The 25,562-nt window shown below is 38.7% G+C and overlaps 1 protein-coding gene across 2 annotated transcripts in view; it reads left to right on the top strand.

Moving 5' to 3' along the window:
• IQGAP2 (IQ motif containing GTPase activating protein 2) overlaps positions 1-24,640 on the top strand; it is a 284,130-nt gene extending 259,490 nt beyond the window's left edge. For both annotated transcript variants that reach the window (XM_082457089.1, XM_082457090.1), the window contains exons 29-36: positions 2,134-2,236; positions 2,764-2,905; positions 12,561-12,648; positions 14,550-14,762; positions 16,554-16,714; positions 18,291-18,428; positions 19,497-19,605; positions 23,686-24,640. In XM_082457089.1, the coding sequence (XP_082313215.1) occupies positions 2,134-2,236; positions 2,764-2,905; positions 12,561-12,648; positions 14,550-14,762; positions 16,554-16,714; positions 18,291-18,428; positions 19,497-19,605; positions 23,686-23,799 (1,068 nt within the window). In that variant the 3' untranslated portion in view covers positions 23,800-24,640. The remainder of the gene's footprint in view (positions 1-2,133; positions 2,237-2,763; positions 2,906-12,560; positions 12,649-14,549; positions 14,763-16,553; positions 16,715-18,290; positions 18,429-19,496; positions 19,606-23,685) is intronic.
• Positions 24,641-25,562: the final 922 nt, after the last annotated feature.

The following is a 25,562-nucleotide window of genomic DNA, read 5'->3' as shown; positions in this document are numbered from 1 at the left end:
AGATTCAGAGAGCAGAAAGTACAATGGTGGAATGAGGAGTTGTTGCAGAATGGATACAGAGTTTTAGTTTTGCCAAATGGAAGAGTTATATAGATTGGTTGCACAATAATGTTAATGTACTTAACACTACTGAACTATACACTTAAAAATGGTTAAGGTGGTAGATTTTATGATGTGTATTTTACTACAATTAAAAATAAAAACATAAAAATAAAATTTTTAAATGGGCAAGCGATTTGAATAGAGATTTCTCCAAGGAAAATATACAATAGCCAATAAGCACATGAAAAGATGCTCATCATTATTAGTCATCAGGGAATGCAAATCAAAACCAAAATGAGATAACTTCACGCCCACTAGGATAGCTAGAATTAAAAAGTCAGGTAATAATAAATGTTGGCAAGGATGTAGAATGACTGAAACTCTCATATACTGCTGGTGGAGATGCAAAATGGTCCAGCCACTTAGGAGATCAGTTTGGCAATTCCTAAATGTTAAACAGAGTTACTATGTGATGAAGCAATTCCTAGGTATGGGCTCAAGAAAAATGAAGACAGGTGCACACAAAAACTAGTCCATGAATGTTCACAGCAGCATATTCATAATAGCCAAAAACTGGAAACAAATGTCCATCAAAAGATGAATGAATGAAGTGCGATATATCCATATAATGGAAAATTTTTTCGGGGATAAAGAGGAACAGAGTACAAATACATGCTACGATATGGATGAACCTTGAAACCATCATGCTCAGTGAGAGAAGTCAGTCACAAAAGGACACACATTGTATGAGACCACTCATGTGAAGCATCCAGAACAGCTAAAGCTATAGAGACAGAAAGTACATTAATGGTTTCCAGGAGGAAGGGGTAATATGGGAAGTGACTGCTAATGGGTACACAGTTTCTTTTAAGGTGATGAAAATATTCTGAAATTAGATAGTGGTGATGGTTACACAAGTCTTTGAATATACTAAAAACCATCGTTATCATAGGTTTTAAATGCGGGGATTTGATGGTGTGTTAATTGTATCTCAATAAAGCTGTTGAGAAAAAAGAGATTAAAAATGGAAAAGACTAATTTTATTATATGATTCAGTGTTTTGTAAGATAGTTACTCAAAACAACTAAAGTTAGATTTCCCATCACCGGGGATACCGGTCCCACACTTTGGAAACATTGTTTTAATTTAACTCTAAATGAAAACAAGAGCAGCTGTGTTTTCATAGCTGTGCCCCCAGAGTTACTATGTTTCCTCTAAGACCTGGCAAACACCCAGCAGTGTTCCCCTTAATCCATTTTTGGAATTCTGAAAGGAAGAACCAGCTGGTACATCTAGGTCTCAGGCCAAGGAATCATATGGGCATTTCTGCCATCTCTACCCATGAAATATCTTCAATGCCAGACAGATTAAAATAGCTAATAGTGGTGATTTGAAAAAATATATAGTGTCCTATTACCGAGTAATTGTTCTCTGAAGAGATATGGAAATGCCCTTACAGTTTGCTACCATATTAGCCAAGAGACTTCTGTGTTGTTTTAGACTCTTTCCCCAACTTTGACTTTTTTTCCCTCTTTTTTATTGATGTGTCGTTGATTTACAGTGCTGTGTTAGTTTCAGGTGTACAGAAAAGTGATTCAGACTACTACATATGTAGTCTTTCAGATTCTTTTCCCTTATAGGTTATTACAAAATATTGAGTATAGTTCCCCGTGCTGTACAGTAGGTCCTTGTTGGTTATCTATTTTGTATATAGTAGTGTGTGTATGTTAATCCCAAACTCCTAATTTATCCCTCAACTTTGACTTTTGTATAAACATGGAGGGAGCACAGGGTTTAGGTGGAAGAAGGCTGCCTCTTGGCAGATCTTGCAAGATCTTGCTGAAAGAGTGTTAATGAACACCTTTCACAAAACTACAGTTTCTCGATGAAGAGTGGGCACTTGCCTCTGAGATAAAATGCAAGCTGTGTCTCTCTGTGGTCTCTAATTTTAATAAATGTCAGACTTGTATTTAAGATTCAAACAATATCAGAAGAAAGTTATCATGAAAAACTGGGAAGAGAACTATGTAAATATGGTAGCCATTGAGAATTGACTTTTATTTTTGTATATGTGCTGCTTTCTATATAAAGCTCCTGTTGGAACACCAGGATGCGATTGCCCCTGAAAAAAATGACTTACTGAATGAACTATTGGAATTGCTGGGAGAGGTACCTAATGTGGAATCTTTTCTTGGTAAGGGCTTCTTCCCTCTGGTTTGTATTTGATTGGTTGGTTGGATGGTTGGTTGGTTTTCCTATCCTAGATCAAAAAATCTTTTTAATTTAATACTTAAGTTTATTTAAAGGATAACTACAGTAGCCCCTTCCTACATGAAGGATTCTGTAATTCTTAGTGTGCTAGATTATCAGACAATTTGATATTCTTGAAGCTCTAGATACATCAAAAAGGATTTGTCAACCATAAAGAAAGAAAAAGAGTGAAGTTTATTAGACGTTCCTTGCTATGTTCTCCAATGGTGTCTTTTATTAACAGTTCTCTCTTTTAGTAATTTTTTTCAAATTTTGAATATTGATGTCCCATGGTATTTTAATGTTTAATTCAGAGATTTTTTAAAGTGTATTGGAATGTGTTTTCTTCTGAGGACCATGATCTCCTGTTCAAGTACCGAGCCCATGTTTCCTACAGAACCTTTATCTTACGTTGTTGATGCCACTGTCACAATCAGTGAATTGGAAAAATAACAATATTTTATTCTACAGGGGAAGGAGCTGTTGACCCCAGTGACCCTGACAAGGTAAACACACTAAATCAACTTGCAAAGACTGAGATTTCCCTTTTCCTGACCAGCAAGTACGACATAGGGGATGGTGAAGCTGTAGATGGCCAAAGCCTCATGATCAAGTAAGTTTGGGGCTTAAAGAGCACATGTCTCCAATTATGCATCTTAAACCATGCAAATTCAAATTAGGCTAATTCCTCAAATAATCCATTTTAAAATATCTAAATATTGAAATACATTATGTTTATCCATCAAACATCTAACCAAAGAATAGTAGACTCTTTATAATTTAAGAGGGAACTAAATATCATGATACTTTCTTAAAGCCTATCTTGTTTTTTAGTTTTCCTTGTAGTAATTTGATTCCTTTCCTTTAAGAAATGATTAACTCAGCTGGTGAAAGGCCTCAGGTAGCTGAAAGGAAATATCTATTTCAGTGGTCAAAAGAATAGTCAAGGAAATACCTTGAACCTAATTTATTTTCTGGTATAAAATGTTAACGTTGAGGGCTTCCCTGGTGGCGCAGTGGTTGAGAATCTGCCTGCCAATGCAGGGGACACAGGTTCGAGCCCTGGTCTGGGAAGATCCCACATGCCGCGGAGCAACTAGGCCCGTGAGCCACAACTACTGAGCCTGTGCGTCTGGAGCCTGTGCTCCGCAACAGGAGAGGCCACGGTAGTGAGAGGCCCGCGCACCACGATAAAGAGTGGCCCCCGCTCGCCGCAACTAGAGAAAGCCCTCGCACAGAAACGAAGACCCAACACAACCAAAAATAAAAATTAATTAATTAATTAAAAATTTTTAAAAATGTTAACGTAAAAGGTACACACTATAAGACATAATGTTATTATCTGATTTATTAGACACCTTGCCTATTAAACTAAGCCTGGATATCTTGACCAACTTTGACTTTATTTATACTCAATTTCTTGTCCCCAAAGATTTCAAACGAAGCTTTCACACTCTTAATTAATACTGTACTTTTTCCGTCAAGGCCTCGTGGACATTCCACGTCAGTCCTTTACATACAGGGTAAGAAAGAATGATCCATCACCATAAATCGAAACGCCATAAACCAAAGCCAGGTGCTCACCAAACAATACAGTTTTGAAGAACTAATATAACCAAAAGGATTCGTATTAGCACATCAGAACAGTTGTACGTTGGGGTGAGGTGGAGAGTGGAAGTGGGAAATGGGGAGAAAAGGAAATAAATAAGTATTTAAATAGTACTTCACACACGACTTCCAAGGTACAGGCCCTGAATTCTGAGGTTGTTTTCATTTGCGACAGGAGCTTTCTGTTCTGCCACTGACACGCTTTGGACAGTACTCACTTCTAGTTGATTTTTTCCAGATATTCAATCCCATGAAAATGGCAAAAAAAAAAAAAAAAAAAACTTAGTGTGCTATGTTGCAATATGTACATATGTGCTTCTTCTACTAGGCTTGTTTATTTTGTGCTCCGATTATCTCTAAGGATCTGTTTGTTCACGTAGCCGAATACTTGAGTATCTACTCTGTGTCCATGGCACTGGGCTTGAGGCTGAGGACACAGCGGTGATCAAGCCGTTAAGGGTCCCTGCCTGCCGGGGCTCTGCAGTCTGATGGAGAACACAGCTCACCTGAGGGACCCAGGACAAGCTGCAGGACTCCTGCACAAACTTGGCTTCATAAGAGTTGAGGGCATGTCCTTTAAACTACTGATGATGAAGTCAGATTGAACTTGCAGAGGCAGCTCAGGACAGGGCAACAGAAAAAAAGGGGGAAAACTGTGGAAGCTGCTCCCTGGGTTCCTCTGAGGATGTGCCAATTACAAAGGTAACTGGAAATACAGATCCTGTGGTTCCACCATGCAAATTAAATTAGGCCAGTTATCCTGTGATCTCATAAGCTTTGTCCTTTAAAAGTAACAGGAAGAAATTTTTTCATAATTAATTTTGTCTGTTACTTGAACACCATTTTCTAAATGCAGTCAACTCAAATGAATGCATTAATGAATGAAGATCATGATTTGGGTAGTCTAAAACATCAAAGAGTCTGAACATCGTGTATATTTATACTTATTGCTGAATCTGAGTTTCCGTGGTTCTGTGAATTTTTGGAGTGCACATTTCAAAAGCAAAACCATGAAAGTCGGGTGTGTTGGGCAGCGATGCATCTTAGCCAGGAAGGCCTGGTGCGTTGTCCTACTTGCCTCAGCCCTTGTGTGGCTCCCTCCCCACTGTGTGCCAGAAAAAAGTACTGTCTACTTCAATCACCATTCCAAGTAGAGCCAGCCAGTGGTTTTATTTATTTATTTACTTACCCTTATATTTTGTAGTAAAATACACACAACATAAAATTTACCAATCTAACCTTTTAAAGTATACAATTCAGTGGCACTTAGTACATCCAGAATGTTGTGCAAGCATCACAACTATCTATTTCCAGAACATTGTTATCACCCCAAAAGTAACCCCATATCCATTAAGCAGTCATTCCCCAATGACCCTGGGGCATCTTTTCAGGCCCTGCTCCCCAGTCCTGGCAATCATTAATCTGCTTTCTGTCTCTATGAACTTGCCTATTCTGGAAATTTCATATAATGGAATCTTACAATATGTGGCCTTTTGTGTCTGGCTTCTCTTATTCAGCATATTTTTGGCTGAATAACATTCCGTTGTATGGACATACCACATTTATCATGGACATTTGGGTTGTTGCTACCTTTTGGCTGTAGTGAATAGTACTACTGTAAACATTTATATACATCTTTTTATTTGAACACTGCTTTCAGTTCTTTTGGATATATACCTAGGAGTGGAATTGCTGCATCATATGGTAATTCTGTTTTGAGGAACTGCCAGACCTTTATTCCACAGTGGCTACACCATTTTATATTCCTACCAACAAAGTATGAGAGTTTCAATTTTTCCATAATTCACCAAAATGTATTTTCTGTTTTATTTTGTTGTTATAGCCATCCTAGTGGTATGAAGTAGTATCTCATTGTGGTTTTGATTTGCATTTCCCTAATGATTAATAATGTTTCCCTAATGATTAATAATTAATAATGTTTCCATGTGCTTGTCAGCCTATCTTCTTTGTAGAAATGTCTATTCAAGTCTTTTGCCCATTTTTTAGTTGGATTGTTTGTCTTTTTGTTGCAGAGTTGTAAGAGTTCTTTATATGTTCTGGATGGTAAACCCCTATCAGATATATGATTTGCAAATATTTTCACCCCTTCTGTGGGTTGTCTTTTTATTATTGAAGTATAGTTGATTTACAATGTTGTGTTAATTACTGCTGTACAGCAAAGTAATTCAGTTATATATATATACATTCTTCTTTTTAATATATTTTTTTCCATTATGGTTTATCATAGGATATTGAATATAGTTCTTTATGCTATACAGTAGGACCTTGTTGTTTATCCATTCTATATATTAAAGCTTATATCTGCTCCCAACCTCCCACTCCATCCCTCCCCAACCCCCCCCCGCACCCCCCCAGCAACCACCAGTCTGTTCTCTATGTCTGTGATTCTGTTTCTGTTTCATAGATAGGTTCATTTGTGTCATATTTTAGATTCCAAATATAAGTGATATCATATGGTATTTGTCTTTCTCTTTCTGACTTAACGTCACTTAGTATGATAATCTCTAGTTGTATCCATGTTGCTGCAAATGGCATTATTTCAGGGCTGTCTTTTTATTCTCTTGGTAATATCCTTTTCTGTAGAAAAGTTTTTTAACTTAATGAAATGCAGTTTATCTATTTTTTGTTGTTGTTTCTTGTGCTTTTGGTGTCATATATAAGAATTCATTGCTCAATCCAAGATCATGAGGATTTACTCCTGTGTTTTTTTCTAAGTGTTCTATAGTTTCAGCTTTTATATTTAGGTCTGTGATCCCTTTTGAGCTAATTTTTGTGTATGGTGGAAGGTTGGGGTCCAACGTTATTCTTTTGCATGTGGATGCCCAGTTTTCCACCACCATTTCTTAAAGAGACTATTCTTTCTCCATTAGATGGTCTAGACACTCTTGTCAAAAGCCAATCTACCATACATGTATGGTTTTCTAGACTCTAAATTCTATTCCATTGATCTATATGCCTATCCTTATGCTAGTACCACACTGCATTTATCACTGTAGCTTTGTAGTGAGTTTTGAAATTGGGAAGTATGAGTCTTCCAAGTTGTTCTTTTTCAAGGTTCTTTTGGCTACTTGGGGTTCCTTGCAATTCCATGTGAACTGTAGGATCAACTTTTCAATTTATATAGAAAAGGCTATTGGGCCAATGTTTTAATAGATTCAATAATGTACTGCTTTCATAGGCCTCTGGGGTCTAGAAAGCCTTCCTCTGGGCATACTTCGAGATCCTGCTGTTAGCAGAGCCCTTCACTAAGCAGCCCAGTGGATCATCGTGGATAACAACTTGAAATGAAGACTGACCAAGTAGCCTTCGCCAAAAGTGGAATTTGGGTATTGCCCAAAACAGTCAGTAGAGTTCGCTCCATGATGTTAGGCTAGCCTTACTTCCAAATACATTATACCTTAAGTATATATTTCAAAATCTTGATACTAACAGATAATCATAAAATGTGTCATTGACAAGGAGCTTGGAGACCATCTAGTCTGAGTCTTTATCTCTGAGGTGAGGAAATTAAATTCTAAAATTATGGGAAGCAAGTAGATGGGCACTGACATGCTTTAAATTCATAGGCCATTGATATTCCATTGATAGACGCTTGGAAATACTGATTCGAAAACTCTTATGGGGATGACTTTCTTCCAAGCTAATAAGCCAAATTCCTAACTCAAACATAAAATATAATTCTTGAGACTCTTCATTAGAGAACCAAATTTAACTGAAATCAGACAGTGCCTTTCAGAAGTTACTAAGAAGTAGACGGTCATGGAATGCAGAGCTGTTGGGGGTAAAAATAACTGGCTTTTCTCTATCAAAAAACTATTTTGCCTCCTTGTTAACTTTTTTAACTTTCAAAATGCCCCCCTTATTATTAATTACAAAATCACTAGCTTTCCAGTGATGAGTAATTCATCTTCATGAGGGTCCCTGAATAAGGCACTGTTAATCCTTATGCTTGTAAATTTAATTCCATGCTGGTTTCATAATTCTTAATAATTAGATGAGGATGAAGATGATAATAATGCCAAACACCTATGTAGTGCTTACCATGTACCAGGGACTGTCCTATAGATATAGATATGGATATGAATATAGGTAATAACATAACAGCATGTATACTATAACAACATCTGTGGATCATGTAATACTCTCAGCAACTCCAAGAGGTAGAGGTTATTACCTGGGTTTTATGTAAGAGGAAACTAGGCACAGAACAGACAAAAACCCTTTCCTGGTAGTATAGCTAGTAAGTGGGGCATAGGTTCAAATCCAGACAGTCTTAAATCTTTCCGGGCCTACACTCTTGATCACAAGGTTTTACAACTTGAGGGCAAGGTCACTGTCCTTTGCACTCTTAGGGATCATAGAATAAACAGTAAGAATGATAGCAGAGCAGCTATTGTATACCTGATGCTGGGGCATTGCTTCCCAGGCCACAGAGAAGGAATGACATAGAGTAAGGGACATGAAGGCACATGGTGGAATAGGAAGAAACATTCTATTTCTGTTTCCCTTCCATATCTTTAAGGAATAGGGAGCCTCGGTTTGGGCTATTGCCATTTTGCTAATACTACTAAGCATGGTGGTATTAAAAGGACAAACGAACAAAAAAGCCTGGTTGAGGAGTCCTAGGGAGACGTGGGATTACAGCCCCAATCTCACACATTAGCCGTTGGACTCTGAGCAAATCACTTCCCCATTTGTTTCCTCATCCATCAAATGGAGAAGAGGGGAGATGATGGGAAAGGGAGGACTCTGGTGAGTAAATGAAGTCACACAGTGACACCTTATAAATTATAAAGAACTGTACAATTGAACATCTCTCTCGGGCTTCCCTGATGGTGCAGTGGTTAAGAATCCGCCTGCCAATGCAGGGGACATGGGTTCGAGCCCTGGTCCGGGAAGATCCCACATGCCGTGGAGCAACTAAGCCCGTGCACCACAACTACTGAGCCTGCGCTCTAGAGCCCGTGAGCCACAACTACTGAAGCCCACGAGCCACAACTACTGAAGCCCGCACGCCTAGAGCCCGTGCTCTGCAACAAGAGAAGCCACTGCAATGAGAAGCCCACGCGCCACAAAGAAGAGTAGCCCCCGCTCGCCGCAACTAGAGAAAGCCCGCACACAGCAATGAAGACCCAATGCAGCTAAAAATAATAAATAAACTAAAAAAAAAGAAAAGAAAAGAAAATCTCTCTCATTATAACTTACGATTCAACTTATAGTATGTGATCCTTTTGGCCTTTATTAAGCTTGCTTTTCTATGAAAGTATGTGTGTAAGTAGAAGGCATTATAGATGGCTTTTATTCATACTTAGCTGCCTGAGTGCTTAAGTTGTCATCTCTTAAGAATTTTTTTCCTATCACATAATTCAGTTTAGGCATCCATCATCCCAGTTGCAAGATTTTCTTGCTTTTAGTCCAAGCTGGCATGAGCAGTAAATGGCTAAGGAGATACTCAAGGTCTGGTGATAAAAGTGTATAATCATGTTATTAGAATTTTAAACAATTGGAAATATTTTTTAGCTTCCACAAACACCAATTCCTTTTCAACCTTGGGCACATTGTAAAGCAGATGGCAGAGGGGGAGGCTCAGGAATGGTCCTGTCAGAATGTGATAACAGACACCCTTTGAGTGCAATGGCCAAACCTGTGGGACCACACCAGTTTACAAGCACCAGGCGGTCTCATTCATTGACCACGGGATTTGAGCAGAGCTATGATGAAGAAACTCCCTGGTGTATTTCTTTTTTTCTTAACTCTCCTAATTCAGGGAGGGTGGCAGAGTTTGACCAGCCTGTCTTACCTATTATATGAACAGCCATGGGGCCAAAACTTGAACCAGTTGATTTATGGTGGTCAGACCATATCTAGAATATTGTGTTTGCATTAAGGTGGGGAGGGGACATGTCTTAAAGTCATTGGCAAACTGAAATGTGAGCAGGACTGGAAACTCTCTTTAACTCCTATTGTGAAGAGGTTTCAGGAACTGAGGCGTTTCACTTGGAAAAAAGAGAAGAGGGGACGGAGACACAATTCTGGCACTCTCTGCAGGTTGATGAGGGGCTGATGATGAGGAAAGGGAATTCGACTTGTTTCCTGCAACTCTAGAAAATAGGATGTGACCTTCTATAACGACTGAACCTCTTAGGTCTTTGCTGACTCATTTGTAAAATCAGGGATTGGACTGTTGCCCAAGGTCCCCCTCGGTGCTGATGTCCTGTGACTCACTGGGTCCAGTGAGTGGACCGTACTGGAAGGCAGGCCTCTCAGAGTGGGCTTCCCATTTAAGAATGGGCTGTTCCAGTGCTGTGCTCGCCAAAAGAGATTTCATGTCAGCCACGCAGTTACTTTTAAATTTTCTAGAAGACACATTTTTAAAAGAAACAGGTGAAATTAATTCTAATATATTTATTTACCCCAATATATCCAAAATGTTGTCATCTCAATATGGAATCGGTGTAAAAAAATTGTTCATGATACATGGTACATTCCTTTTTTCATACTGAGCCTTCCAAATCTGGTGTGTGTTTTGCCCTTAATGCTTATCTCAGTTTGGACCAGCCATGTCTCAAGTGCCCACTGGCCACCTGCTGACCAGTGGATGCCATCTTGGGCAGCACAGCTTTAGTGACCATGTGAGTGCTGACCACATGTCAGACCCTAGGGAGAGGCTTTACATGCATCTTTCATTCAGTCCTGAGAGATTCCCATTATATAAATGAAAAAAAAAAAAACCCACCTATAGGGACTTTATAATTTGCACAAGTCCACACGCCTAGTAAGCAACAGGAACCCTGATTTGACCTTAGATCTGTCTGACCCAGTGTTCTTAACCATTAGGCGTACCACAGGGCGAGGTACTGAATTCCCTGTCATGAAACTGGATGGTTATTTACACGTAAGATGTCTGGGGTAGAACTTTGGCAGTGGGTTCCAGTGGAGGCCTGACATAAAGTAGAATTTCAAGAGAAAGGCTATGTGAGCAGTTTGTCCTCCAGCCACTCCTGAACAAATAAACATTCTTTGTCCCTAGCAGGGCATACTTGAGTGCCCTTGGTCATTTTGGTCATCAGATAGCGTCCCTAAAGAGTCGAGCTGGGAGTTTCCTGGAAGCATATATCGTCAGTCATTCCTAGAATATTAGTTCAAATAAGAGACAGTCACTGTATTTACATTTGTTAAAATCACCCAGAGCTTTTATTTTTAACTCGATGTTCCAGCTTAATGCATTTATAATGATGATTGGAGGAGGGAGTTGTGTGGGACAGGAACGATAGATACTTGGCTCTCTAAGCCTCAGGAACAGGGCCGTCTCCCACGTGGCTGTAATGAGCTGTGTGCCCACCTCTGACTCTTGGGGGAGCGTTTCTCTGTGCATTCCCAGACAGCCTGTAAATCCCCAGCAGTGAAGGGTCATGGGCCAGAGGAAATGGTTGTGATCATTCTTCTCATACAGACTTGAAATAAATCAGAAAGGAGAAAAATAATGGTTACAGATGGTTTATTGGATTTTATCCTGTTTGCAAAAATAATATATCTGGAATTCTCTTTGAAAGTTTCCTCTTGTCCTTTGGGAGCAGTCGCCCCAATGCTTCAAAACATGAACGATGTTTTATTTTCATTTTCCAATTTTCATGCCGTGTGAACATTTTCTGCTGTAGTTGAGGAAGAAATTCATCATCCAGTGATACCATGTAATGCCTTGGAAAGAACTGAGGCTCAACGCAATGTGAAACTTCAGACGTTGGTTAGACCTGTTTGTAATTTAAGGCAACTTCTGCTTATGTCCCCCCCCCTTTTTTTTTTTTTTTGAAGGGACGCGATGTCCAATAATGTTCCCACTCATGTAAAAGGGAGCACATTTGACCATTTGCCTTTTATGTTAAAATCTTTTTACATAGTTCCATAACCTGATCTTTAATTAGTAAAGGGTGGCTGATTACCCTAAAGAACACATATGAAAAAAATAGATGGTTTTAGCACTAACAGAGGGGTTCCAGCTCTTGTGACCGAGCAGCTCTTCAGTTCTCGCCCACCCGATGGGTTCGTCCCGCCCCCAGACCTGAGGCTCCCAGACACCCATCCTCCTGGCTGCTGTGTCATCCAGCAGCCAAAGCCTCCACAGCCCACACAGGACTCGGGCTCCCACTGGCCTTCACAGTGTTTCATAACCTTCTCAGAGCAGGAAAGCTAACAGCTTCTCTGGCTCCTAAAGGCTTATGATGTTTTCAACAGGCTCAGAAGTTTAAATGTTACTAAAGTTAGGAAAGGGGGACCTTTCCTGCACCCTCCACAGTCATGGGCCAAATTATCCTTCCTTCTCGTCAAAAAGTAGTCTCAGTCTAAAAAGAAGAACAGGTACTTAGATAAGGGATCTTATCACATACTTGTGCCCATGATACTGACACTATAATCTGACAACATCAAGCATATAAAACCCAGACTTTTGATTATCAAGCATTCACAAACTTTGGGGAGCCTTAAAGCAGACGTGGTGAAGTTCTGTGAGACGGTTTTATTTTAAGGGATTCTCTTTGAGGCTTCATCTCTGTAGGTGCTTGTTCACTCCCTTGGGAGACGCAGATTTTTGTGCATCAGGACTGCTGTCTGAAAGCCTGTCTCTCCTTTCTATGTTTTGTAAGGACCAAAAAGCTGATCATTGATGTGATCCGGAACCAACCAGGGAGCACACTGTCAGAAATCTTAGAGACACCAGCAAGTACAAAACAGGTAATTGGCCTTAGAGTGTAAAATAATAAGTACCTTTGATATGAGCTGATTTTGTTAACAAGTCTTCGTGCCAAATGTTTACTGTTATCTCAGAGAAACTGTATCTGACACGGTTTGGAAGTAAGGAATTAAACCGAGTTCAGCTATATATAAAATCCATGGAATATCAATGGAATGAAATAGAAAAATGCAGCACTGTATTTATGCTGAATAATTTTGTCCTAGACTAGGAAGATAGTTCTGGGTCTTTCAAAGCCTCTGAATGTTCATTGTAAACTTTGAACAGTGAGTGTAGGAAACAAAGGAAAAGAAGAATGGACTACTTAAAAATGAAGACTGTATTCATTGCAGTGGATGGGCAGATAAGTCACTTAAGAGATCCTTCTGGTCGACAGGATATAGAAAAATACCTTTCATATTTTATGTTTTTGCTAACTTGAAGAAATGTCCCGCACATTAAAACTGTTTTCCAAATGCTTCGGAAGCAAACGTCTTGAGTCCATTAGGTCAGAGCACCATTATCCTGGTGTAAATAACTAAAGTTTATTAAACTTTAATAACAATCTTGCAATAATCTTTTTATCAGCATCCTTGAAAATGCATCATTATTTAGTTCATTCTGAATTAATTTCAATGATATTGCTTTAGTTTCAATAATTGCCACTCCCTAAACAAACGCTAACAAAATTATCTATTTAGTTACTCTTAGCTGGGCTACATGTAATTTCCTGAATCATTCTTAATTTAATTGGTTGCCAAGAAATCATTCTGTCACAGTTTTTAATAAAAGTATATATAATAATGTCAAGTTATCTGATGTTTGTTAAAGTGTGAATATTTTTAAACAAGGTGGGTAGACTATTTTACTGAGTATAAGAATTTTAATTCTTAATGAATATTTTATTTTTCCCCAAATGTAGCTTAGTCACTAAGAGTGCAGACTTCTGAGATCAAGTATAGCTCTGTAACTCCTAGCTCTGTAACTCTAGGCACTTAGAAATATTTCTATGCCTTGATTTCCTCAACTGCAAAAAGGGAATAATAATAATAGTACCCAATTCAGGAATAACTCAGTTAAAACATGTTAAGTGGGTAGAATAATATCTGATACATATTAAGTTCTCAACAATATTGGCTGCTGCTGTTACTGTTTACTGCTGACCTGGTTTACTGTTACTGTGTCCATAAAGTTGATCTGTCATTTATATTCTTAGACTTTGTCTACAGTGTCAATCAGTTGTCTGGCACTGTGACATGGGAAGACCACCAGTCTCTTGTTATTACTGGTTTTTTGAACAAACTATCCAAACTGTCTTGATTCATTTATTTACTTATCATTTATTTGGAAACTTATTTTGTGCTAGAATACTCTTAATTTCCTTTGGTTCAAAGAAACCCTGCAGGTTTTTCAGAGTCGGAAGTTTGAGAACGATTCCCTTACCAGAACAAAGCCTTTACAGCTTATCAATCTCTGTAAATATGGCTGACGTTAGAGTTCAGAGTTCTCATGGCCACGTTTTAATGGATGGATAATCTAGTTTTAGTTTCCTCATCTGGACTGTCCTATCCAAAACTGATATCTTTCCATCCAGAGAATTATAAAATATCAGTTATCCCTGATAATATGTCCATTACTAAGGTAACTTGTCATCTTAGCAATAAAGTAGCTATTTAGAATTTCGCTCAAAGTAGACCTGCCACCACTGCTATGTTTCTCAGAAAGACAAAGTAATTCCTTCCCAAAGACCTACTTCAAAACCCATGAAGAACGTATTGTAATTCTGTCTCTGGACCTTGGCTCGAGGACCTCTTTCACTTTGATATTAACTTGCCTTGTACAGCTTCTGAATGTGAGATTAGGGCATCAGAGATAAATCAACATCTTGATATTCCCTTTCCAGGAGATAGATCATGCCGCAGACATGGTGAGCCGTGCAGTTTTAGATTCCAGGACTCCCGAAGACATGAAGCATAGCCAGTCTATGGTTGAAGATGCACAGCTGCCCCTTGAGCAGAAGAAGAGGAAAATCCAGAGGAATCTTCGGACATTGGAACAGACTGGACATGTGTCATCCAAAAATAAATACCAAGACATTCTCAATGAGATTGCCAAGGTTGTTGGAAAGAGTATTCTTTCTCCTTTGCTTAGCAGACATGTGCTCATCATTGGTCACACACACGCTGGGACTCTTGAGGTGCCATGAGGAATTCATAGTTATATACATATGGTTGCTGTCCTCCGCAATATTACAGATTTTTTAAGGTTTCAGAGAAGTTGATGACTTTTCATAGAGAATAATCACAACTCCCCCAAGTCATTAGAAGAGTTGAAACACACCAGACATAAATGCTTAGGAAATGTACTAGACAAGTTTCATCTATTGCTTTAAACAATACCTACTAGTTTTAAAAGTGACACTTTTAGGAGAATTCTCTCTTGAGTTGTTAGTTGTCATGTAACCCAGTTGCCCATGGGACCTGCCACTGAGATGGCACCTCTGTGTCCCTGAGAATTTGCCTCTAAGCAGTTTAGCCTGAATGCAGTTCAGACTTCAAAGTTAGTTTCCGTTTTCTCCTCCCGTATTTTGACAGTTGAGAAACTTCCTGAGAAAAGGATATCAAATTAGTGCAAGGAAACATCACAGGAAAAGGCTAGATCTGTTTGCCAAGGATAAGGAAGTATATATTTTGGGTTAAAAAAAAAAAAAATTCATTCTTTTTATCCAAACATGCAAATTAAAATGGGTCTGGAGGTTAAGGACAGTTACATGATCAGAAAAAAAATAAATTTTCTTAACTTCTGGGAGGGAAATGCACTCAGCTTCATTCTTCCATGGAAAGTTATGGTCAGTTCTGGCAGTAGGCTTATTCCTCCCAGCCTGAGTGACTCAAGGGAAGTAACGTTTTTTTCTATAGCTCTGGGTTGGAAAATATGTCTCTTAGGGAATGTGTAGTAGAGAAATTGATGCTTTTGTCTTGGAAAAAGAAAAACGCTATCATGAAGGCATCCCCCAAAAGATTCTACTTAATGAAGAATTTTTACTTAAGAAGGATGTGTTTGTCTTTGGATTCCTAGAGGAATGTTTTTTAAGTGTCCACAAAGGAAAAATAATATTAAACAGGCACCATTTTCTTAAATGAAACATTTTTTTAATTTACCAATTAGAATTACAAAAAAAAAAGAATTGTGTGTCTGTAAGTTTAAATATAATGTATCTCTCGTAAGCTGTAAGCAGCTTGGTCAACTTTATGTTCTAGGAACTCTATTTAAATCCAAGTAATAGTTATCCATGTTGAATTTTTTCAATCAGTCTTGAGACCCCAGTTGTTTTTGCAAATCTTGAGAAATATTTTTCAGATTAAAAAGTGTATTTTTTTTTAATTTCTAAAATCGGGGATTCCCTGGCAGTTCAGCAGCTAGGGCTCTGCACTTTCATTGCCGAGGGCCCAGGTTGATCCCTGGTCGGGAAACTGAGATTCCCACAAGCCGCATGGGGCGGCCAAAAAAAAAGAAAATGAATGTAATGATGAAATGTAACCCTTTTCAGGGTAAAGTATTCTTCAAAGTAGAATGTTCAAAATATTCTGAAGAAGTTTCCTCCTGCTAAAGTCTTCCTTGTGCCCTTTTAAAAACACTATTTCTCCGTATACAATTAATCTAAAATTGCTTCTCTGCTTTTCCATCAACCTTAGCACCTCTCTTAAAATGAAATACAGACACTCCCAGTTCTAAAGTAAAAAGGGAACATTTTGGTGTTGAGGGTTTAAAATGAGGTGACTAAAAAAAACTACAACAGTCACAGATAGTGATTTAGTACTAGATATTCTTCCTGTTCCAAATGGGCAATATCATAAAGCAAACTCCTGCTTAAATCTCATACCATGGCCTTTCCTTGTTATTTTAGGATATTCGAAATCAAAGAATCCATCGTCAGCTTCGAAAAGCTGAATTGGAAAAACTTCAACAGACCCTGAATGCACTTAACAAGAAGGCAGCATTTTTTGAAGAGCAAATTAATTATTATGACACCTACATAAAGACTTGTTTAGACAACTTAAAAAGAAAGTAAGTTGAAATCATATATTCTTTTGTAATGTCATGATTTATATGGGGTATCCGTTCTTTTACAATCCTGGGCTGTCGGGTTGGGTGTGGTAGCAAACTTTTGCTTTATTATATAACCAAAAACTAGAATCTCAATTTTATGATTTGCCACTGTGAGCTAAGAAGTCAGGAATGAATTTAGAAACATGTTACTTCTCTATTAACATTGGCATTAAAGTAGTTTACCCTGTTGTGTTTCAAACAAGTAGCTTTAAACACTTGGGGAAGCACTTTCATTATTCCTTCTTTTTTAGTCAAAGGTGTGTTTTAAACACTATTATTAAAAAAAAAAAAAAGCTACCCTTGGGGATGTTAACAATAAACAGTTTTTGTATACTTGAAAATGTTAGGTAACGCCAGATATTTGCTATTGCACAGCACAGCTTAATGATTTTAAATTACTTACTGGTTCTTAAAAATTATTTACACAAAAGACAAAATTCATCAGTCCTCTATTACCCATTAGCATACATATCATAGGTTTTTTTTGTCACAATATAGCTACTTTTAATGAGTATTCTTTGCTCATAATTATTCTTATCACTAGACTAAGGTCAATACTAATCAAGTTTTAATTACCCATTTAAATACATAATTCAGTATTTTTATGTAACCCTTGTAGTCAAATTGACACTAGGAAATGGTGCTATATGGAAAAATCAATTACATTAATCATAGATTTGATGAAGGAATATAACCAAATTTAAATCTCATTTATCTGTGCCCCACTAGTTCTGAATTTTAATTCATTTGCTTGCAGCCTGTAAATTACTTTTATGCTATTCCTGGGAGGAAAAAAGTTGGTAAAGCTGATATTTAGTAGAAATAAGCTTGTCAGGGGCTTTCTTTACGTATTTATTGCAACTACGACAAGGCATTTTACAACATCTGCAGTCAGGTGAGCTAGATTGGGATTCTCTCTTACATTGTGTGATCTTGAACCAGTCCAGTGATCTCTGAAGCCTCAATTTTCTCATCTTTAAGAGGGAATTGGGAGTACCAGCCTTACAAGTGTTGTTGTGAGAGTTAAATGAAATGACACAGAAGAAAGGAATTTACTTCAGAATACTATGGCAAGGTTAATTTTGTAAATGTGAGGCAGTATTTAGAAAGCACTAGAAAACAGGAATGGCCACGTACTATTTGTTAAATAAATTAAAGCACTCCTAGTGATACCTTTCTTTAGGAGTGTGTACGCAGTTCATGTTATGGCACCTAAGCTGCTTGTGAAATGACTTAATCGAGCCACATGGTTCAATATGCCTGAGACAGCAAAGTACAAGTTTTATGAAACATATTAGTCTGTAATTCAAACCTGAGTCACCTCGAAAATAGCTTTTCCTTAAACAGTTCAGTAGTGAGATTGCACTGCACCGGGAAGGTAGTCGCCGACTATCACACAATATAAAGTTGCCCAGGTTCCATATAGTGGGGGCCAGGTGTGCACAGTGGTGTGCCCTCTGTGCTGGTTATTGCGCTGCCGGGAACGTCTGAGTTTGCCATCTTCACGACGGATGGTCTGTTCTTATTTTGTCAGAAATACTCGGAGGTCAATTAAACTTGATGCAAAAGGAGAACCCAAAGGGACAAAGCGAGCGAAGCCGGTGAGGTACACCGCAGCAAAACTGCATGAGAAGGGTGTCCTCCTGGGCATAGACGATCTTCAGATAAACCAGTGAGTGGCACCCAGGATCTGTACAAAGCACACGCGCCCTCTAATCCCTCCCATCAAATCTGACTCCCACTTCAGTTTCCTGTGGCCCTTGAAGAAGGCTTCACTTGGTCCGTCAGGGCTTCCCCTTGCTTACAGATGACAGGAGAAAACACGTGTATTGTAATCTCTAGTCCTCCCATCAGGCCTGGAGCGTCTGGTGCTGCTGGTCAGACTAAGTGCTGATCGAGTGGTTGTGCTTCCCGTGGCTCAGCCAGTGTGTTGGGATTTGCCAGCCTCGCCTCTCCCTCCAAAGGAACTGAGTCATAGCAGTGAGAAAGAAAAGCTGCCTTTTGGTCTTGCTCAATGAGAGTTGTTTACAATTGCAAAACGGTACCTCTCTGATGTGAAAGCCACGGACTGTGTGCTGATGCCTGGGTCAGAGCCACTCCAGCAGTGTGCTAATACTGTGTGTATTTGAGGTGGAGGAGAAACCCTCCTCTGAGCCCCACACCAGGCACTGATGGGTTCGCCATTTTAAAAGGACCGTTAAGTCCTGTGCTCCATCACTCCCTTTTCCGTTGGGGGAGGCCAGACTCACTGTGTGTCCTCCTCTGTAACTCCGGCTTCCTCCGAGGCCTGGCTTCTCTTCCATTTATCCCATCCGGCCTTCTCTTGACTGAGACCAACTCAGAGAAGATGCTTCTTCCCCTTTGAAGTTGCTGTAAAACTAATCATCTAAAATGCTCAACTGGCCTGTCAGCAGTATAAGTCAGCATTTATAGTTCTGTGAATCGCATATCATTTCAACTGTATAGTATGCTCTTTAAGAGCAAGGACAATATTTTGCATTTCTCTTGTAACAAAGCACCTACTTCAGTGCTCCGTGGGCTGCAGATCTCAACACGAGCCGTCAAACCTATTTCCAGTGAGCCAAACTGGGGACTGATGGTGGGAGATTTGGGGTAACTTCCTTAGAATTTTCCCAGCAGGCTGTTCACTAGGAATGGTAACTTAGGAGTCCATTAATTTGTTTCAGCTTTAAGCGTATATTTGCAGTTCCACATGTGTGAATGGTCCTTTCTTCACTAGGTTTAAAAATGTTACATTTGATATCTCATCTACTGAAGATGTGGGCATCTTCGATGTCAGATCAAAATTCCTGGGTGTAGAGATGGAAAAGGTGCAGCTCAATATTCAGGTAAGCTGGGATTCCTGCAGATTGGGGTGAGTTTTATAGTGGGGGTCCTTCTTGGCTTCCCTGGCTTGCATTGTTTGTTTGTTTGTTTTTTTTTAATTTTTTTTTTGGCTGCCTTGGGTCTTCGTTGCTGCACGCGGGCTTTCTCTAGTTGCGGTGAGCGGGGGCTACTCTTCGTTGCGGTGCGCGGGCTTTTCATTGCAGTGGCTTTTCTTGCTGCAGAGCACAGGCTCGAGGCGTGCAGGCTTCAGTAGTTGTGCCACGTGGGCTCAGTAGTTGTGGCTCGCGGGCTCTAGAGCACAGGCTCAGTAGTTGTGGCGCATGAGGTTAGGTGCTCCGCGGCATGTGGGATCTTCCCGGACCAGGGCTCGAACCCATGTCCCCTGCACTGGCAGGCGGATTCTTAACCACTGTGCCACCAGGGAAGCCCCTGGCTTGCATTCTTCATGACAACAATGAAATTTAACAGGAGACCAATGCCAGCCTTATTTGCCAGTATTACTTTAAGTGTTGATGATTTTTTTAAAGCTATGATTTTCCAAATTATTGGAACTTAAACTGCTTTTAAATGGTAAACCATAGCAGTGAGTTTTTCTAAGCTATGTTTTCATTTTGAAGCTTAGAGAAAAGAATAATGTATGTAAAAGTATTCAGAGCTATTAAGTAAAGGTTGGAAAGTTTCCTTTTCTTAGGAAATTGCCTTTCTTCCTAAGATAGCGTATACCCAGGATTGGAACTTTCTGGATCTCATTTCTCCTTCTTCCCTTTCTCCTTCCTAGAATTATTTTTGCATCAGTTTCTTAAATTTCTTTGTTAACTATTTGGGATCACAAGAAAGAAAGACATTGTGCAAAACAGATATCTGTAAATAGAAAAATGGTGTTTGCAGTCAGAATTACTGCTATTTTCTCATAAGAACCACATTTAAGCCAAATATACTTGAGCAGAAACTGAGAAAACAGTTTATGTGCCACCAAAAAAAAAAGGAGGGAGGGTGCAAGTAAATGTTTATCTACTCCCAGCTTAATCCTTGCACAGAATCAATTTAGAGATGTGATTGAGTTTTCTTTTTTGATGTGATTGAGTTTTTTAATGGAAATAACACCTATTTACCTGGGCCCCAAACTACTTGTAAAACTGTTCCCAGGTATTCTGCATGTATCTACATGGAACATCATGATAAGCCACTGGGAATGGTGTAAGTTCCAGCCTCACTGCCTCCCTAGCCTGTGGCTGAGATCAGTGCAGTTACACCTCCACCCCTAACCTATGGGATAAAATACCAGGGCCCTTCTTTTCTGTCTAGCATTCCTTATAAGCCTAAAAAAAAAATGAGAGCTAAATGGGTTTTATAAAGACACTGAGATAATGCAGTAATTTAGAGTTAAGAGAGAAAATTGAAGATATTATATAATTATGAAAAGTATACTTAACGGTATTATTTTCTTGTTTATTTTAAATGTCACTAAATGTATCCATCTAAAAATTTAACTGAAAGTCTTGAGTTACTGTGTGGAGTATTTAGATAAATATGGGAAGAGAAAAGAGTGTGCTTGTGGTGATATGCCTTGGTTAGTGATTCTTCTGTAGGAAAGACATATCATGTGATTGCCAAGAAGGAAATGATCCAAGCCCAATAAACATCAACTGAACAACAGATGAATCACAAGTGACCAGGAGACACCTGTTTAGAGAGGCCTCAGGAATTCCACAGGACTTCCTTTTAACACTGTGCAAACACAAGCTTCACTTGCTCCTTTGTTAAAAGTTTCATAGTAGGATTAGCTGTTCACACCATTCATTTAGACACACAATTGTAAAATGTTACTCCTTAGCTGTATGCAGGTGGCTATTATGCTCCAGATTTTTTCAGTCATTGACATATCATCAGGACCAGCTACATAATTTGCAGGGCTCAGTGCAAAATGAAAATGCAGAGCCCCTTACTCGAAATTGGTGAGAATTTCAAGATGATGACAGCAGAGCATTAAACTAAGTGCAGGGCCCTTCTTCGAATCATGGGACCATGCACAGGTCGAATGCCCACAGAGCCAGCCCTGCATATAATAGCTGTCAGACATAAAGTCAGACTTATCTTTTCACACAATTTATGGCTTTCAGACAATTCTAATATGAAGCGAATTACCAAAGAGAAATGTGACGGCCAGGTCGTTAGTGTGAGTCAAGGACTTTGTTTCTAAGAGGACAAAAAGGGAGATTTCTTCTAACATTATGCTTCTAGGTTTTCTTCAGCCCACTCTTTCCTCAGTTCCTAAAGATGATATCCTAATTATATCCTGTAGCCATATACATAACAGGAAGGCGTGAGTTACGTGAAGATGTTCTGCTTATATAAATAATGGCCAGTGTTTATGGAGGGCTGCAGTCTTGGTATTCTTCCTTTCCCAGATGAAGAACTGGGATTCAGAGAGCACGTTATGGAAGGGCCGCTGGAATCCAAACTCTTCATCTCTCTACACTACTGCCTCTCTCACAGGATTCCAGTTGTTCCTGACCAGACAAGAGTAGCTTACAAAGTGTTTGCAGATTTCTTGATCTCATATGCCCGATAACACGCCTATGGGGTTGGCAGTGTCAGCCCCAATTTACACACAAGGAAACAGAACCTCAGAGAAGTTATATGATGTTGCAAGGTTGTAAGATAGCAAATAGTGGAGATAAGACTAAAATCTGGTCTTTCAACTGCAAGTGCAATCAGAGTTCCTCTGTTCCCCATGGGGGGCCCAGCTAATTCCCCTCCATACATGATTCCTTCTCAATTTAACCATATTGGTTTCATTCTTTTCCAAGAGTTTTTGACAGATGTTGCCTTTCCTAAAGGAAAAGTGAATCTCCACTATGCTTTAATAGGCAAAACCATTCTTGATGAAAGAACTTCACTTCCCTATGGAATTTCCATCCCAGAAGCATATCTAAATAATGGAGGGGTTTAGTTGAGTGCAGTTGGAGATAATTGAGAAGGTGGAGCAGGAAGCTGGCAAGAGCCCAAGTTCTCTCAAAGAAGACTCCAACTTCTGCAGGTGGCCTTGCTTGTTATAGACACAAGGCATTATCATTGAGAAGCCAGAAATTTCCAGAGCTAGAAACAGGAAAATGAGACCTGGGTATGAGTCTAGGGCAGTTCAGGAATGATATCTTCTATCTGGCAAAGCCCCCCTGTCCTGTGTTATTGTAAAATGTTACTGCTTAGTCTCATGCATTTGGCTGGTGTGAGCCAGTTATTAATTTATAAACGAAGGAAATTTTATTAATTTTTCTTTGTTTATACAGCAGCAATGAAACAGAATGATAAACTTACTGGAGAATGAGGAACAGAATACAGGAACAGAAGTAGTCTAGGTCGGAAGGAGTTGCTTTGTACAGTGGTCTCCAAATTTCAGTCTTGCAGTTTTCCTCAGTAAATAGATCATTTCTCCGTATTTCTCTATATTTATTTATTTATAAAGTATACATGCTCTTGGTACTTCACTCAAAATCTACTTTTTAAAATACATAGAAAATGTACATGCTCAAGAAATGAGGAAAAAATAAAAAGAGGAGTTCTAATATTCTTTTTGCTCCTCAATGAACTGTCTCACTCCACTTTAGAAAACCCTGGCTCTTCTAAAGGATATACCTCATTTTGCAGTAACATTTGTGTCTTGAGTTTTTCAATTATAATTAAACTTTTAATTATATGTCTAATATTAACGGTAATGGTTTTCTCTCATAAAGTCCTTATCAATTCTAAAAATTTGTTTTCTTTCATCGAGGTGAGTGATTCTCAAAGTATGGCACCAGACCAACGGTATCATCATCCCTTGGGAACTTGTTAAAATGCAAGTTCTTGGGACCCACCCCAGAGATCCAGAATCAGAGATTCCTGGGGGTAGGGCCCAGCAATCTGTTTTAACTGGCCCGTGTTTTTAAACCAGGTGATTCTAATGCACACTGAAGTATAAGAATCCCCACCGAGGTCCTTAGGCCAACCGAATCTTATTGTTGTCAACAGTCTTCTAGAATGTGTTTTAAATGTGGGAAATGTCAAATTGGAGATGTGATTGGTGTTCCTTACAATTTCAGGATTTACTTCAGATGCAGTATGAAGGAGTAGCTGTGATGAAAATGTTTGATAAGGTTAAAGTGAATGTAAACCTTCTCATATACCTGCTGAACAAGAAATTCTATGGGAAGTGAAGTGCCTGAAGAAATCTCATGGATTCTGTATCACCTGGATTAGGAAATGAATCTGTTTAGTATTTTTGTTTTTAAACATGATTGAAATCACTGCTTATAAACGTGTGATTTTTTTTTTTTAAGACCAAAACTGTTCCGAAGAATGTACCCATGTGCCTTTTTGATAATCCGATTCTGCAGTAGAATGATACACAAAATGAATTAACATAAACACTGCCACATTGTACTGTGGTGCAGGTACTCTGATTTAAAACTTTGGATATTCTGTGATTTGTTTTAAAGTAGGGAGAAAATAACATTAGCTGATTAGGGACAAATGTGTAAACCTATTTTCCTATAAAAAAATTTTTTAAATGTCCCATTTGAATACTGTAAGTCTTCATAGATTTTTTTTTTTGATCTGTGGAGAAATGGAACCTGAATTATTTGTAATGAATTATTTAGAGAGATACTTGGTTCTAAGCCCCACCTTCTGGGAGTTATCGATTTTAAAGAAAACTTTTGTGCAATTCAAAGTGAAGTTTTTATAAGTAATTGAAAGTGACAGTACAATAACACTTTCTGTATAAAAGTATATATTTTATGTGATTTATTCCTACTAAATGAAGTGCACTACTGCCTCATGGTAGAGACTCTTGGACCCAGAGCCTCTCAGTGACTAAGGAACAACGTGGATAGAGATCATAGGCCTCACCCCACCTCCACCCTTCACAATTTATTTGAATATTTCAATTGTGCCTCTCAATTTTTTGTAATGCAATAAAATCAGTATCTGGATGGTTTTTAAATGTATTCTTTGAAAATTGTTTTATGTAAAATAAATGTTACTGAATTACATTAATTTGACTTCTGTCTGAATAAATCCAAATCATTTAGTGGGTAGGAGAAGGTTCTTGGTGGGACTTTTGGGGAAAAGAGGTACAGTTGACCCTTGAAACAACACGGGTTTGATCTGTATGGGTCTACTTACACATGAATTTTTTTCAATAAATAACTGTAAAAAAAACATGAATTTCTTTTCCACATCTTTTTATTTTTGATATCTGGTGTTAATAATATGTATAACATCTACAGTGTTTTATATAAGACAATATTAATGTAGGTACTGACAGATTTGTTTTATAAACAGATGACATAAACTTACAGTATTGATAAATACAGTGCAGTACTGTAAATGTATTCTCCTTATGATTTTCTTAATAACCTTTTCTTTTCTCTAGCTTACTTTATTGTAAGAATACAGTACGTAATACATATAACATACAAAATGTATGTTAATCAAGAGTTTATGTTATTGGTTAAGACTTTAGGTCAACAGTAGGCTATTAGTAGTTAAGTTTTAGGAGAGTCAAAAGTTACAATCAGGGCTTCCCTTGTGGCGCAGTGGTTAAGAATCCACCTGCCAGTGCAGGGGACACGGGTTCGAGCCCTGGTCCAGGAAGATCCCACATGCTGCGAAGCAGCTAAGCCTGTGCTCTGCAGCAAGAGAAGCCACCACAATGAGAAGCCCGCACACCGCAACGAAGAGTAGCCCCCGCTCACCGCAACTAGAGAAAGCCCGCGCACGGCAAGGAAGACCCAACACAGCCAAAAATAAATAAAAAATAAATTCTTTAAAAAAAAAAGTTATACTCAGATTTTTGACTGTGTGTGTGGGGTGGCACTTCTAACCCTCACATTGTTTAAGGGTCAACTGTAATACATCTACAGCTGTGCCATTTAGGGTATAGTTTATGGGGAGGAAAAGTAATTTTCCCTCTACC

Source organism: Balaenoptera physalus (genome assembly GCF_965194825.1).
Source record: "Balaenoptera physalus genome assembly, chromosome: 3".
Classification (NCBI taxonomy): domain Eukaryota; kingdom Metazoa; phylum Chordata; class Mammalia; order Artiodactyla; family Balaenopteridae; genus Balaenoptera; species Balaenoptera physalus.
Note: the sequence above shows the minus strand (reverse complement) of the source record. Positions and strands in the feature narration are given on the sequence as shown.